General features: G+C 45.0%; 1 protein-coding gene across 6 annotated transcripts in view; it reads left to right on the top strand.

Moving 5' to 3' along the window:
• The window catches only part of rasa3 (RAS p21 protein activator 3), a 200,883-nt gene that overhangs the window by 178,602 nt on the left and 9,528 nt on the right, over positions 1 to 12,753 (top strand). For 4 of the 6 annotated variants that reach the window (XM_069890439.1, XM_069890435.1, XM_069890434.1 and 1 more), the window contains 4 exons: positions 580 to 653; positions 4,817 to 4,926; positions 6,817 to 6,899; positions 7,764 to 7,972. In XM_069890439.1, the coding sequence (XP_069746540.1) occupies positions 580 to 653; positions 4,817 to 4,926; positions 6,817 to 6,899; positions 7,764 to 7,972 (476 nt within the window). The remainder of the gene's footprint in view (positions 1 to 579; positions 654 to 4,816; positions 4,927 to 6,816; positions 6,900 to 7,763; positions 7,973 to 12,753) is intronic. The other 2 variants (XM_069890438.1, XM_069890436.1) reach the window with 1 other exon arrangement.

Raw genomic sequence — 12,753 nt, 5'->3', positions numbered from 1 at the left:
GGGTTCCTTCAGGTGGAGGTTAGCCTCGGGTTCTGTGCAGTGGAAGTAAGATTTGGGTTGTTAGCTGGAGATTTGACTTGGCCCTATTCAGGTTGAGGTTGTTGTTTTGATGAGATTTGGAATCTGTTGCTGGGTATCTATGGGCTAGAAGTTGGAGGGTACATTATTTTCCAGTTGAGGGTTCAGATTTGTTTGGGTTGTTGATTTGGGATGGGTAGGGGTGGATTTGGGGTGAGGGTCTGAGGGGTTCTGATATTCTTTCACTCTGGTTGTTTATCTTGGTCTTTTACAAATCTTCTGCCTGCCTTTGAGAGTTTGCAATTGAAAATGTTGATTCTCACACCTCAATAAGCTAAGATCAGTAAATTTACCCTGAACTTTGTAAAATGGGAAATATAAAACTGGTATGATTTGGCAGTTTAACACTCTTAAATATCAAATGATTTGTCATTGTCTGAGTATGGATCTCTGGATTTTCCCAAGGTCACAGGTACTCTGTTGCACAGGGTGTTTCTTAGTCTTAAAGAAAGTGTAACCAGCTGCAGCTCATTTAACACTGTGTCTCACCTCTGTGTGAAGTTCCTAGATTTAATCTCATCCTCCGGAAGAAAGGACCATAAGAGCATTGAGCAGCCCATCGTGTTAAAGGAAGGGTGAGTGGTTAAAACCCTTGTCTTGTCATCAGCAATTTCTAGACCAAGGCAAATGAAACATTCTAGGTGCAACCTCACAAAAGAACCTGAATTTCCCTCAGGATGTGAGCAGCATTCCAGGCCCATCCCTGAGAAAATGACAGTGACCTTGAGCAAGCCCAGGAGGCTTGCTCAGTCTATTCCAAGAGCAAGAGTACTTTACTGTAGGACAAGAGCCACTAATTGGTCTGAACAAAAGATCAGTAAACATCAGAATCAGAATTTATTGTCATGGACAAGCCATGAAATTTGGTGTTTTGTGGCAGTGTTATAGTGCAAACATGCATATTATAACCATCTTGCAACAATAATATAAAAATTTAAATAATAGTTCCCGAAAAGTAAGGCAGTGTCTCTGGTTCATTGATTATTCAAGAATCTGATGGCAGTGGGGAAAAAGCTATCTGTGTACCCTTGTCTCTGTGATAGTACAGATTCTATCACCAATGTGTATATGTACATATGTACAGATGGTAGTGTAGGATGACTGTGATTGGCTGAGAGCGTAGCCACACCTACTGACAGGTCTTAAAGGATTCCTCCTAGCCAGACCAGGTCCTTCTGCACTGGTTGACCTACTTGTGATATGCTCCAGTCTTTTAGTTAATAAAAGCCTTGGTTTGGATCAACAAGTCTTTGATTCTTTCGACGCGCATTACAGTCTCTTTAGCCTCCTGTACTTTTTCCCTGAAGGTAGCAGAGTGAGGATGGTGGGGGATCTTTGAGGATAGTGGCTGCTTTTTTTTTAAGACACTGCTTCATGTAGATGTCCTCAGTGGCGTGAAGTCTGGTGCCTGTGATGCCTCAGACCGAGTTAACAACCCTCTGGAGTTTCTCCTGAGATTTGGTGCTTCCATAACAGGCAGTGATGCAATCAGCCAGTATGCTCTCCACTGTTTTTGAGTTTTCGAGAGTCTTCGGTGACGTACCGATCTCTGCGAGCACATCACAAAGTATATCCTCTGGCGGGCCACCTTCGTGATTGAATCAACTTTGAGGATTTTTAGAACAATCCAACCATATCATGGTTGCTTTTACAAGATCAACCTGTAACGACTAGATTCTTTCAGATGGATTGAAATTCTCCACAAATCTGTTGTGGAAAATGATTATTCACCCTCTGATGTACCATATCTGCCATGAATGGATGTCACTGCTACATACTGTGCATCACATGTTCTGGTGTGTGAAGTCTCCCCTAAACTTTTGGGCTCTGTGCATCCTGAACACCTCCAGAGGGAAGAGGATCAGCACTTTAATTGGTGGCAGTCTGTGCCAGCCAGGATCATTGTGATGTTGCTGGACCTCCGCACTTTCCTCACAGCTTACCCTCCTCGAGAATGTTCCCTCTTGAGTACTTTGATGAAAATTTTTTATGAGTATGTTCCACCTCTTCCCTCTCAGATAATTCATTTCTGATTGCTCTTTATGACCTTCTCTTTCCATTTATTCTATTGTTAGTCACCTTAACTCTGTATTCCTTGGTTACCAATTCTCCTGCAACAGGAAATGGCTTCTTATTTACTTTATCCAATCCCATGATAATTTTGAAACTCTATTAATCAATGCTGCATTCTTACTCTCATTTGTTCGTGAAGCTGAGTATCTTCAGTGCTCATTCTCATTCTACATTCCCTCCACCATCCCATGCACTCGTATTCCTCTCATCCCTCCTCCATCCCGTGACCATGTTCCTCTGATCTCGCCACCATCCAGTGTTCTGACCACATTCCTCTGATCTTTCAACCATCTTGTGGCCACGTTTCCCTGATTTTACTACCAACCCGTGACCATGTTCCCCTGATCTTTCCACCCACATGTGCACTGACCATCTTCCCCTGATCACTCCACCCTCATGTGCACTGACCATGTTCCCCTGATTACTCCACCCTCATGTGCACTGACCAAGTTCCCCTGATCACTCCACCATCCCACGCACTGACCATGTTTCCCCGATCTCTCCACCATCCTGCGCACTAACCATGTTCCCCTGATCCTTCCACCATCCTGTGCACTGATCACGTTCCCCTGATCTCTCCACCATCTCGTGCCCTGGGCCATGTTCCCCTGTTCTCTCCACCATCCTATTTACTGACCATATTCCCCTTATCTCTCCACCATCCACACACACTTAGCAAGTTCTTAACATTGTAAACAACAGAAAACATAGGTTTGCATTCTTTGGACCTGAAACTTTGGTCATGGCATTTCAGGGAGCAGTTAATATTTAACTGGGGTCAGATGGAAAGTTCAGTCTGTTGTCACTGGAGATTCAGTGTCAGAGGTGAACAGGTGATCAGTGGTTTGCTGTAGGTATTGGCAAAGGCAAGAATTTAGAAGTCAAATTCTGCCAAGTTCTGGGTGTTTTCATAGAGAACTCAAATAAACTGACATATCCCATGTTCTTGTATGGTGCAATAATCTGCCGTCACTGCAGCCTCTCAGGGGAACAGGATGATTTTTTTCATTCCAGGAACAAGAAGTTTGCTGAGTGTGTGTGGCTTATCTGCTCACCACTCAGGTCACAGCTGATCTGTGTCAGCAGGGATATGGAACTCGACCTTCCCGCTCCTATTCTTGAGGAGCTCACCCTCCACCACAATGAACCTGGTGTCATTTGGCAATATGCCTATCTTGTCTTCATCACTTCGACTAAGTAAGTTTCTTTACAGTCAAAGGGATTTAAATAAATGTTCCCTGATGTGTAACCTGGGGAATCAGGTTATCAGTTTAGTAGAACAAGAGTCATTGAGAGATACAGCACAGAAACAGGTTCTTCAGTCCAACAAGCTTGTACTGACCTTCAAGTACCCATTTACATTAGTCCCACTTTAAAAAGTTCTCCCTCATGAAATTCTTTTCTTCTTTGGCTTGGCTTTGCGGACGAAGATTTATGGAGGGGGTAAATGTCCACGTCAGCTGCAGGCTCGATTGTGGCTGACAAGTCCAATGCGGGACAGGCAGACACGGTTGCAGCGGTTGCAGGGGAAAATTGGTTGGTTGGGGTTGGGTGTTGGGTTTTTCCTCCTTTGCCTTTTGTCAGTGAGGTGGGCTCTGCGGTCTTCTTCAAAGGAGGTTGCTGCCCGCTGAACTGTGAGGCACCAAGATGCACGGTTTGAGGCGAAATCAGCCCACTGGTGGTGGTCAATGTGGCAGGCACCAAGAGATTTCTTTAGGCAGTCCTTGTACCTCTTCTTTGGTGCATCTCTGTCACGGTGGCCAGTGGAGAGCTCGCCATATAACACGATCTTGGGAAGGCGATGGTCCTCCATTCTGGAGACCTGACCCACCCAGCGCAGCTGGATCTTCAGCAGCGTGGACTCGATGCTGTCGGCCTCTGCCATCTCGAGTACTTCGATGTTGGGGATGAAGTCGCTCCAATGAATGTTGAGGATGGAGCGGAGACAACGCTGGTGGAAACCAGGACCCATGACTTGGAGCCGAACAGGAGTGTGGGTATGACAACGGCTCTGTATACGCTTATCTTTGTGAGGTTTTTCAGTTGGTTGTTTTTCCAGACTCTTTTGTGTAGTCTTCCAAAGGCGTTATTTGCCTTGGCGAGTCTGTTGTCTATCTCGTTGTCGATCCTTGCATCTGATGAAATGGTGCAGACAATTAATCTGATTCTGATTCACATTCCCATAAACTCTCCCCAGATTTTACTTTTGACCTCCAGCGGGCAATTAACCTACCAAACCGCAAGTGTTTATGATGTGGGAGGACACCTGCAGCCCCTGGGGAGGGGAGGGGAGGAAGCTTCACCATCATGGGGAGAACATCCAAACCACGCAGAGGGCCCCTAAGGTCAGAACCTGGGGTGCTTGGAGCTATGAGCTAGTGGTTGTGCTAGTTTCACCATGTGCTGCCCACAATGGGCACTGCAAGTAAACCCATTGACACATCTGGGACACTGGTGCAGCTTCTCCAGATGTGGCTTTTCACTGGTAGCTGAGCAATCCTGACGGGAAGTACCAACTGTGGACAACCCTCAGATCGATGACCCTCCTGTAGAATCATGTTTCCCCACTACTTCAAAATCCCTCTCAGTGCCCCTATCTCTGAACTTCCTGGGTAATTTTTGTAAAGATTTAATTTCCTAATGATAGCTTTGGGCTTCCTTTTAGGTTTATGATCAAAAGGGCACAAGGAAGAAATCGCTTTGGCATCAAGAATTTCAAGAAGAGGTGGTTTCGCTTGAGCAACCATGAGTTCACCTATCACAAGCACAAAGGTGGTCAGTGGTGATATTCACTTCATTTTAACTTAGAGCTACAACTCAGTAACAGGCTCTTCCAGCTCACATCACCCAAGTTCACCCATGGGACCAATTGACCCACTAACCCCATACGTCTTTGCAGCGTGGGAGGAAACCCACGCGGTCATGGGGTGAGTGTACAAACTCCTTATGGTCAGAGGCATTTCGAACCTGGGTTGCTAATGCTGTGATAGTGTTGTGCTAACCGCCACACAAACCTTGCCTTCTTTACTACTTTAACAGCAGCCTTTGCAGCTCTTGAAATATCTTCTAAGCAACTGCCTTGATCACACCCACACCCACAGACTATCTCATGTCAAGGACAGTAAAGGTGGATATTTAGAAATTCTCTCCACACACATGCACTTTGGTGCAACCATGGCAACATCTCCAAAGGCACTCATCCCTTCATGACTGCTTGGAATACAAGAGCAGTGTCTGACTGGAACTGGACCCTCTCTTCCTTTACTTTCCCTGATTACTCTCCAGGATCTCATTTGGATCTCAATCCATTGTCATCCTGAGGCCTGGCACCTGTGGTGTTTTGAATATTATGCAAGGGAAGACCTGAAGGCAAAGGCATTAAGGTTTAAGTGATAACATTCCACTCAGCTCCAACTGCTCCTTGAGCTCAGATGCCTTCCATTGGATGGAAATCATACCACCATGGATGGAGAGGAGAGATTCAGTCAGCAGATACCAAAACTGGGAGTTATTAATCCAGTTAAATCCAGTCAGGGATTCAGGAGAAGCTTCTTTCCCCAGAGAGCAAGAAGAGTACACAGCACACTCCCACGAGCAGTGGGTGAGGTGAGGGGTCTAAGGGAAAATTCGACGAACAGATGAAGGAGTAAGGGATAGATGGAGATGGGAGAAGGAAAGCAGAAACAACTGCATAGGAAACAGAAGCAGGAGGCCATTGAGTCCCTCGTATCTGCTCCATCAGTTGTAAGGTCACAGCTCATCTTTTATCTCACACACTAATGTTGTGCTTGTGAGTTCTTTTAATACTTAAAAATATATTGTCCTTTGCCTTGAATATCCTCTGTGACTGAGCCTCCATAGTCCCCCTAGATACAGAATTCCAAAGATTCACCATACCCTAGGTGAATAAATGCCTTCAACCTCTTATTTGGTGACTGCAACCCTGGTTTCTGGATGCCCCTGCCAGGGAGAAACATTAGCTCACATCCACTCTGTCAAGCCTTGGAAGATTTTCTTTCTAGTTTAATTTAGAGATACAGCACAATGACAGGCCCTTCCAGCTCATGAGGTCACACCACCCAAATACGCCCAAGTAATCAATTAACTGTCTAACCCTGTACGCCTTTGGTATGTGGGAGGACACCGGAGCACCCAGAGGAAACCCACACGGACATGACGAGTTTGTACAAACTCCTTGCAGACGGCGCTGGATTAGAACTCGAGTCGTTGGCGCTGTAATGGTGTCACACTAACCGCTACACTAGCCGTGCTCCCCTTTCTTTCCAAAAGATTACTCTGACTTTTCTAAGCTGAGAGGAGTACAGACCCAGACCCTCCGATGACAAATCTCAAGTCCCAGGAGGGAGTTTGATGAGTCTTTGCTTCACTTTCTCTGTTCCGAGTATAAATTCCTGGTTGGTACACAGTATATGAGGCACAATCCCTTAATGCCCTTACCTTCATGTCTTCCCTTATGTGCTATTCAAAAGGCCACTGTTATAATTCAATCCTCTTGCGTAAGGCAGAGGGGTTGAAAGGCCTCTTTCTGTGTTCATTTGTTCATTGAATTGCTGACCTAGATCAGGGATTTGGCCAGAAAGCTTCAGGCAAGTTTCCACTCTGGAAGGAACTGGATTTTAATTAGCTGCTTTCCAATGTTTTTAGGTGACCACTCACTGTACAATATTCCGATTGAAAATATTCTCGCAGTTGAGAAACTGGAGGAAGAATCATTCAAAATGAAGAATGTGAGTAGAATATTAGGCTGTGTATGGACATGAAGATGAGAAGAGTCTGAAAATTATCATTGAAGAGTTTAATGTTAGGGCCCAGACTGGGTAGAAACAGACTACAGGTGATAAATCAAGAACGGATACCACCACCACACGTGCATTTATATAGTGCCTGTAATGTCCCATAGTGCTTCACAATTAGGAAAAGTCTGAACCTTAAAAAGACAAGTTCAGGCTGTTTTCATTAATCTTGGTCAGAGATAAGTTTTAAGGAGGGTCTTAATGGAGAGCGGGATGCAGAGATTTATTAAAAGGGTTTAGGCATGGCCGCCAGTAACAGATCAATTAAAAGAAGTTATAGAGGGTTGAAGATGAAGCAGAGGTAATAGAAGGTATGAGGGAGGTTATAGAGGGCAGGAGGTAGGAAGGAATTATCTAGAGGTGGAGGGAAAAGGAATTTTATAGCAGCTGGAGGGGTAAGGGGTTATAGAGAGCTAGAGGTGGGAGGGGATTATAGAGGACTGGAGGGGGGGGACGATTAGAAAGCTGAGGGTTATGGTGAGCTGGAGGGGGAGCGGTAGTTTATAGAGAACTGGAAGTGGGGAGGATAGTAGCTGGAGGTGGGGAGGGGAGAGGATAGTGGTTGGAGGTAGGGAGCAGATAGGATACAGACTGGAGGGCAGAGGCGGTGTGCAGACTGAGGGGACGGGAGAATACTGGCTGGAGGGGGAGGGGGAGAATACTGGCTGGAGAGGGAGAATATGGAGGGATTTGAATGCAAGAACTACATGTATTTCTCTGTGCAGAAGATAGAGGAATGTATGATTACCACCTAGGTTCATACAGAGTTTAATTGTATCTGTGCTTGCTTCAATTCAGATGTTCCAGGTCATTCAGCCTGAAAGAGCGCTGTACATCCAGGCCAACAACTGTGTCGAGGCAAAAGACTGGATTGACATCCTGACCAAAGTTAGTCAGTGCAACCAGAAGCGACTGGCCACTTACCATCCATCAGCCTATCTGAATGGGCACTGGCTGTGCTGTAAGGCCACGGTGGATTATGCACCTGGGTGTACCCCCTGCACTGGGTATGACAAGCAGGACCTACCTCTTCGTACACACTGAGCTTCTGTAAAAACTACTGTGATGGGCCTTGAGTAAAACCACAGGGGAAAGAGGCAAATCTCCCGCTGAGGGGTGAGGTTCCCCCCCCCAGTGTTCCCTTATTTCCAAAGAATCAGGCAATCTTGCAGTACTGCTTCATCCACTAGTCGTCTGAAAGAGGTAGCACTGAGTTCCACTCCAAACCTTTCTTAGTTTACCTGATTTTAAATATGTTCTCAGTTCTCCTTCTTTCATCAGTTCTACTTGAATTTTCATAGAACACTACAGCACACTACAGGCCCTTCGGCCCTCAATGCTGTCCTGACCCATATATTCCTTTTTTTTTAAGTATTAAACTCTCCCTACCCCATAAACCCTCTATTTGTCTTCCATCCATGTGCCTGACTAAGAGTCTCTTAAATGCCTCTTATGTTTCAGCTTCCACCACCATCCCTGGCAAGGCATCCTCAACTCTGTGTAAAAAGAACAAACTTACCTCCCTTCACTTTGTATATACATCCTCTGGTGTTTGCCATTCTTGCCATAGGAAACTGGCACTGGCTGTCCTCCCTATCTATGCCTCTCATCCTTCTATGCTCTATGCTCCAAAGAGAAAAGTTCTACCGCTGCCTCATAAGATTTGTTATCCAATCCAGATAATATCCTGGTAAATCTCCTCTGCACACTCTCCATAGTTTCCACATCCTTCCTATAATGAGGTGCCCAGAACTGAACACAATACTTTAAGTGTGGTCTCACCAGAGATTTATAGAGTCGAAACATGTCCTCTCTACTCCTGAACTCAATCTCCCTATTAATGAAGCCCAGCATCCTATAGGCCTTCTTAACTATCCTATCAACCTGTGTGGTGACCTTGAGGGATTTATGGATGTGAACCCCAAGGTCCCTCTGTTCTTCCACACTCTTAAGAAACTGACCATTAATCCTGTTCTAGCCTTCTAGTTTGTCCTTCCAAAATGCATCACCCCACACTTATCCAGATTGAAGTCCATCTGCCATTACCCTGCCCAGCTCTACGTCTTGCCTATATCCTCTTGTAACCTTCGACTCTTCCAACCATTGTCTCATCCATAAATTACTGACCCATCCTTCTGCCTCTTCATCCAGGTCATTTATAAAAATATCAAAGAGTAGGGGTCTCAGAACAGATCCTTGCAACACTCAACTAGTCACCGACCTCCAGACAGAATACTTTCCTTACACTACTACGGTCTGCTTTGTACCTGCAAGCCATTTTTTTTATCCACACAGCCAACGCTCCATGGATCCTTCCCTTTACAAAGCCATGCTGACTACCCTTGAATAGACTATTTCTCCAAATGCTCATATATCCTATCTTTCTGTTTGCACACCACTGACGTAAAACTCACTGGTCTATAATTTGCAGGATTCTCCCTATTAACTTTTTTAAACAAGAGGATCACATTTGCTATTCTCCAAACCTCTGGCACTTCCCCTGCAGCCAAAGAGGACAAAGATCATAGCTACTACCCCAGCTATCTATTCTCTCACTTCCCACAGCAACCTGGGGTATATTGTATCCGGCCCCGGGAGCTTATCAATCTTGATTTTTTTAAAGAAGATCCAACACTTCCTCTATCTTAATATCCACATTGTCCAGCACACAGGCATGTTCTATTTCAACCTCACCCTGATGAAGGTCCTTTTCTCTTGTGAATGTTGAAGCCGAATATTAATTTAGGACCTCCCCAACCTCCCCCGCCTCCAGACACATATTCCCTCCTTTATCCTTTAGTGGCCCCACCTTCATTCTCATCATCCTTCTGTTCTTCACATATATTTAGATCGCCTTGGGGTTCTCCTTAATCCTACATGTCATGCCCTCTTTGAGCTGTCCTGTCTTTTCTTAAGCTCCTTCCTGGTTACCATATACTTCTCAAGAGCCCTTCCTGTTTCCTGCTTCCTATATCTAACATAGGCTTCCTTCTTCCTCTTGCCTAGCTGCATTATCTGGTTCGTCAACCACGGTTCCCTTTTCCTACCATCTTTCCTTGTCCCAGTGGGACAAACCTATCCTGGACCCAACATAAATGGTCCCTAAACTTCCTCCACATTAGTTCTGTACTTTCACCTTTGAATATCTGTTTCCAATGTACTCTCGCTAGTTCCTGCCTCATCCCTTCCCCAATTAAACACACCCATTTTGTCTGCTTTTATCCTTTTCCATAGCTATGCTGAAGCTCAGGGAGTTGTGGTCACTCTCACCAAAATGCTCCTCCACTGAGAAGTCCGCCACCTGACCAGGTTCATTACCCAATATGCCATCTCCTCTCATAGGCTGGTCCACATACTGTGTCAGAAATCCTTGAACACGTCTGAAAATTCAACCCCATCTATCCCTCTTGCAGTCAGTAGGCACCAGTCAATATTAGATGTTGAAATCACCCATAACTACAACCCTGTATTTCCTGCACCATTCCAAAATCTGCCTGCTTGTCTGCTCCTCGGTGTCTTGAGGGCTATTTGAGGACCTATAGACTACTCCTGGTACAGTGATTGCTCCCTTCATATTTCTGACTTCACCTTTTAACTTTTCTCAACATGAGAAATAAGTACTAACCAGGTCCTGTGCATTTTAGAGGTTATCTCAAACCTACAACTTATCCTGGGTTCTATCCAATCAGAGACACCATCCCTTCCCACTCTACAAGCCACTAATCATCTTCTTTTGCCTCCTTGCAAGACACAAAAATGCTGGAGAAACTTAGGTCATGTAACACCCACAGGAAGTAAGGTAGCCAATGTTTCAGGCCTGAAAATCTCAATATACATAAGTGTATCAAAAGGCCTCAGGCCTGAAACGTTGATTACCTTTTGTTTTCTCTGGATGCTGAGTTTCTCCAGCATTTTTATGTTCTGCACAAAGGGTCTTCAACACAGCCTGGCCTGCTGAGTATTTCCACCATTTTCTGATCATATTCCAGTAACTACATTAATGAACAATACACTCTGTCAACTTATTTCACTGGACCTCCAAGCCACTCCCTGCTGTAATGGAAACAACTACAGTCTAAAGAGCAGGTGAGGGCATTCAGGCTTCAATCCTACACCATCATTCAATAGACCATGGCTGATGCTGTTCCTCATCTATTCTCTGGTCAGCCCCCTCACTGTCTGAACTATATTGATCCCAGCCTTGAATAAGCTCACTGAGAACCCAAGGCCTCTGGAGGAGGGGGTGGGGGTGTGTGGAAAGAGTGGTGATGCAATGACGTAGGTTCAATCCTGACCTCCGGTACTGCCTTTGTGGAGTTTACACGTTCTTTCTGTGACTGAGGGTCTCTCCACCTCCCCCAACCCCACCCAGGTTCTCCAGTTTTCTCCTACATCCCTAAGTCGTGCAGGACGGGGGATTAATTGGGCTCTGTTACCCTAAGTGTGGGCAGATATTGGAATATCAGAGGGGGAAGTAGATGGACAGATGAATAAGAATAAGGTCACAGGAAAATGAGTGGAGAAATGGGATACCTCAGCCTGCATAGAATCAATCAGCTGACTGACCTCTTTCTTCATTAAGAAGGTTGCAGCCAAATGGATAAGATTGACCATGAGATCGTGCCTGGTTCTGGACCAGTGAAAGGACCTTGTAGCATCGAACCTTCTTGAAGGCTCGAGGCTCTGCCTTCATCTTAGTGAATTTCTCATGTGTTCCCTCCCAGACTTTACTGTTCTTGAGGTAGAATCTAGATGATAATAAGTTGATTGTCATACACATTGTACAATTTACTTATGTCTTGCTGCAGCCAGACAGGTACTTTGTAAAGAAAACAACTACAATAGTATATAGGAGATTAAATTGAAAACATATTAAATACTAAAGATAGATAACAAATATTCACAGTCACCATAGTGCAAGAAACAAAAAGTGGTGTTACAATAGTGCAGACAGCCCTCTTGTGGTGTTAGAGCAGTCCCTGATTAGTTTAACAAGAGCTTTTATATTGTAGCGGCCTGTGACCATCACCGTAGGCCAACACAGAAGATGCCGTTCGAACATGGCAATCGAGCAGGCTGCACAAGTCGTCAGCGGCCTGTTCCCATAGGCCACTGCAAAACAGGCTCTGCCAGCCAATCACTGGCGACGGATCACAAAACGGCCAAACGGCGCCCAGGATGGCACAAACCACACCTGTCGATGGCACTGCGACAAAACGAGCAGATCTAGCCAATCGCTGACAGCGGGTCGTGAGGACACCAATCAGAGCCTGAAGGAACACTGCTCACGCCTGCCGGTCACTTGGCAGCCAGGGTCTGCCTGACTGTATAAAAGAGTGGCCAGTTCATTAAATCAGTGTCAACTGCACACCTTGTTCGTGTCCGAGCTAGAACCTCCAGACGTGCCACAATATTCTAATTTTTTTTAAATTTTAATTTGAAGTTTGTCTTTTTCTTTTCAAAATATTTTTATTGAGTTTAACTTAACAATCCATATACAAAATATTAATAAAGCAAGGCAAAATAATAACATATACATAACATTAAAGTAAATACAGTAGTATGCCATATTTTAAATTCCATCCCTTATGATTATCTGTTAAAATGATTATACATATAAATGAATTAAATCTTCTTTCTTTGGCTTGGCTTGGTGGATGAAGATTTATGGAGGGGTAATGTCCACATCAGCTGCAGGCTCGTTTGTGGCTGACAAGTCCGATGTGGGACAGGCAGACACGGTTGCAGCGGTTGCAAGGGAAAATTAGTTGGTTGGGGTTGGGTGTTG

The sequence above is a fragment of the Narcine bancroftii genome, chromosome 7 (assembly GCF_036971445.1).
Source record: "Narcine bancroftii isolate sNarBan1 chromosome 7, sNarBan1.hap1, whole genome shotgun sequence".
In the NCBI taxonomy this organism is placed as follows: domain Eukaryota; kingdom Metazoa; phylum Chordata; class Chondrichthyes; order Torpediniformes; family Narcinidae; genus Narcine; species Narcine bancroftii.
This window is presented reverse-complemented; position numbering and strand designations above follow the sequence as displayed.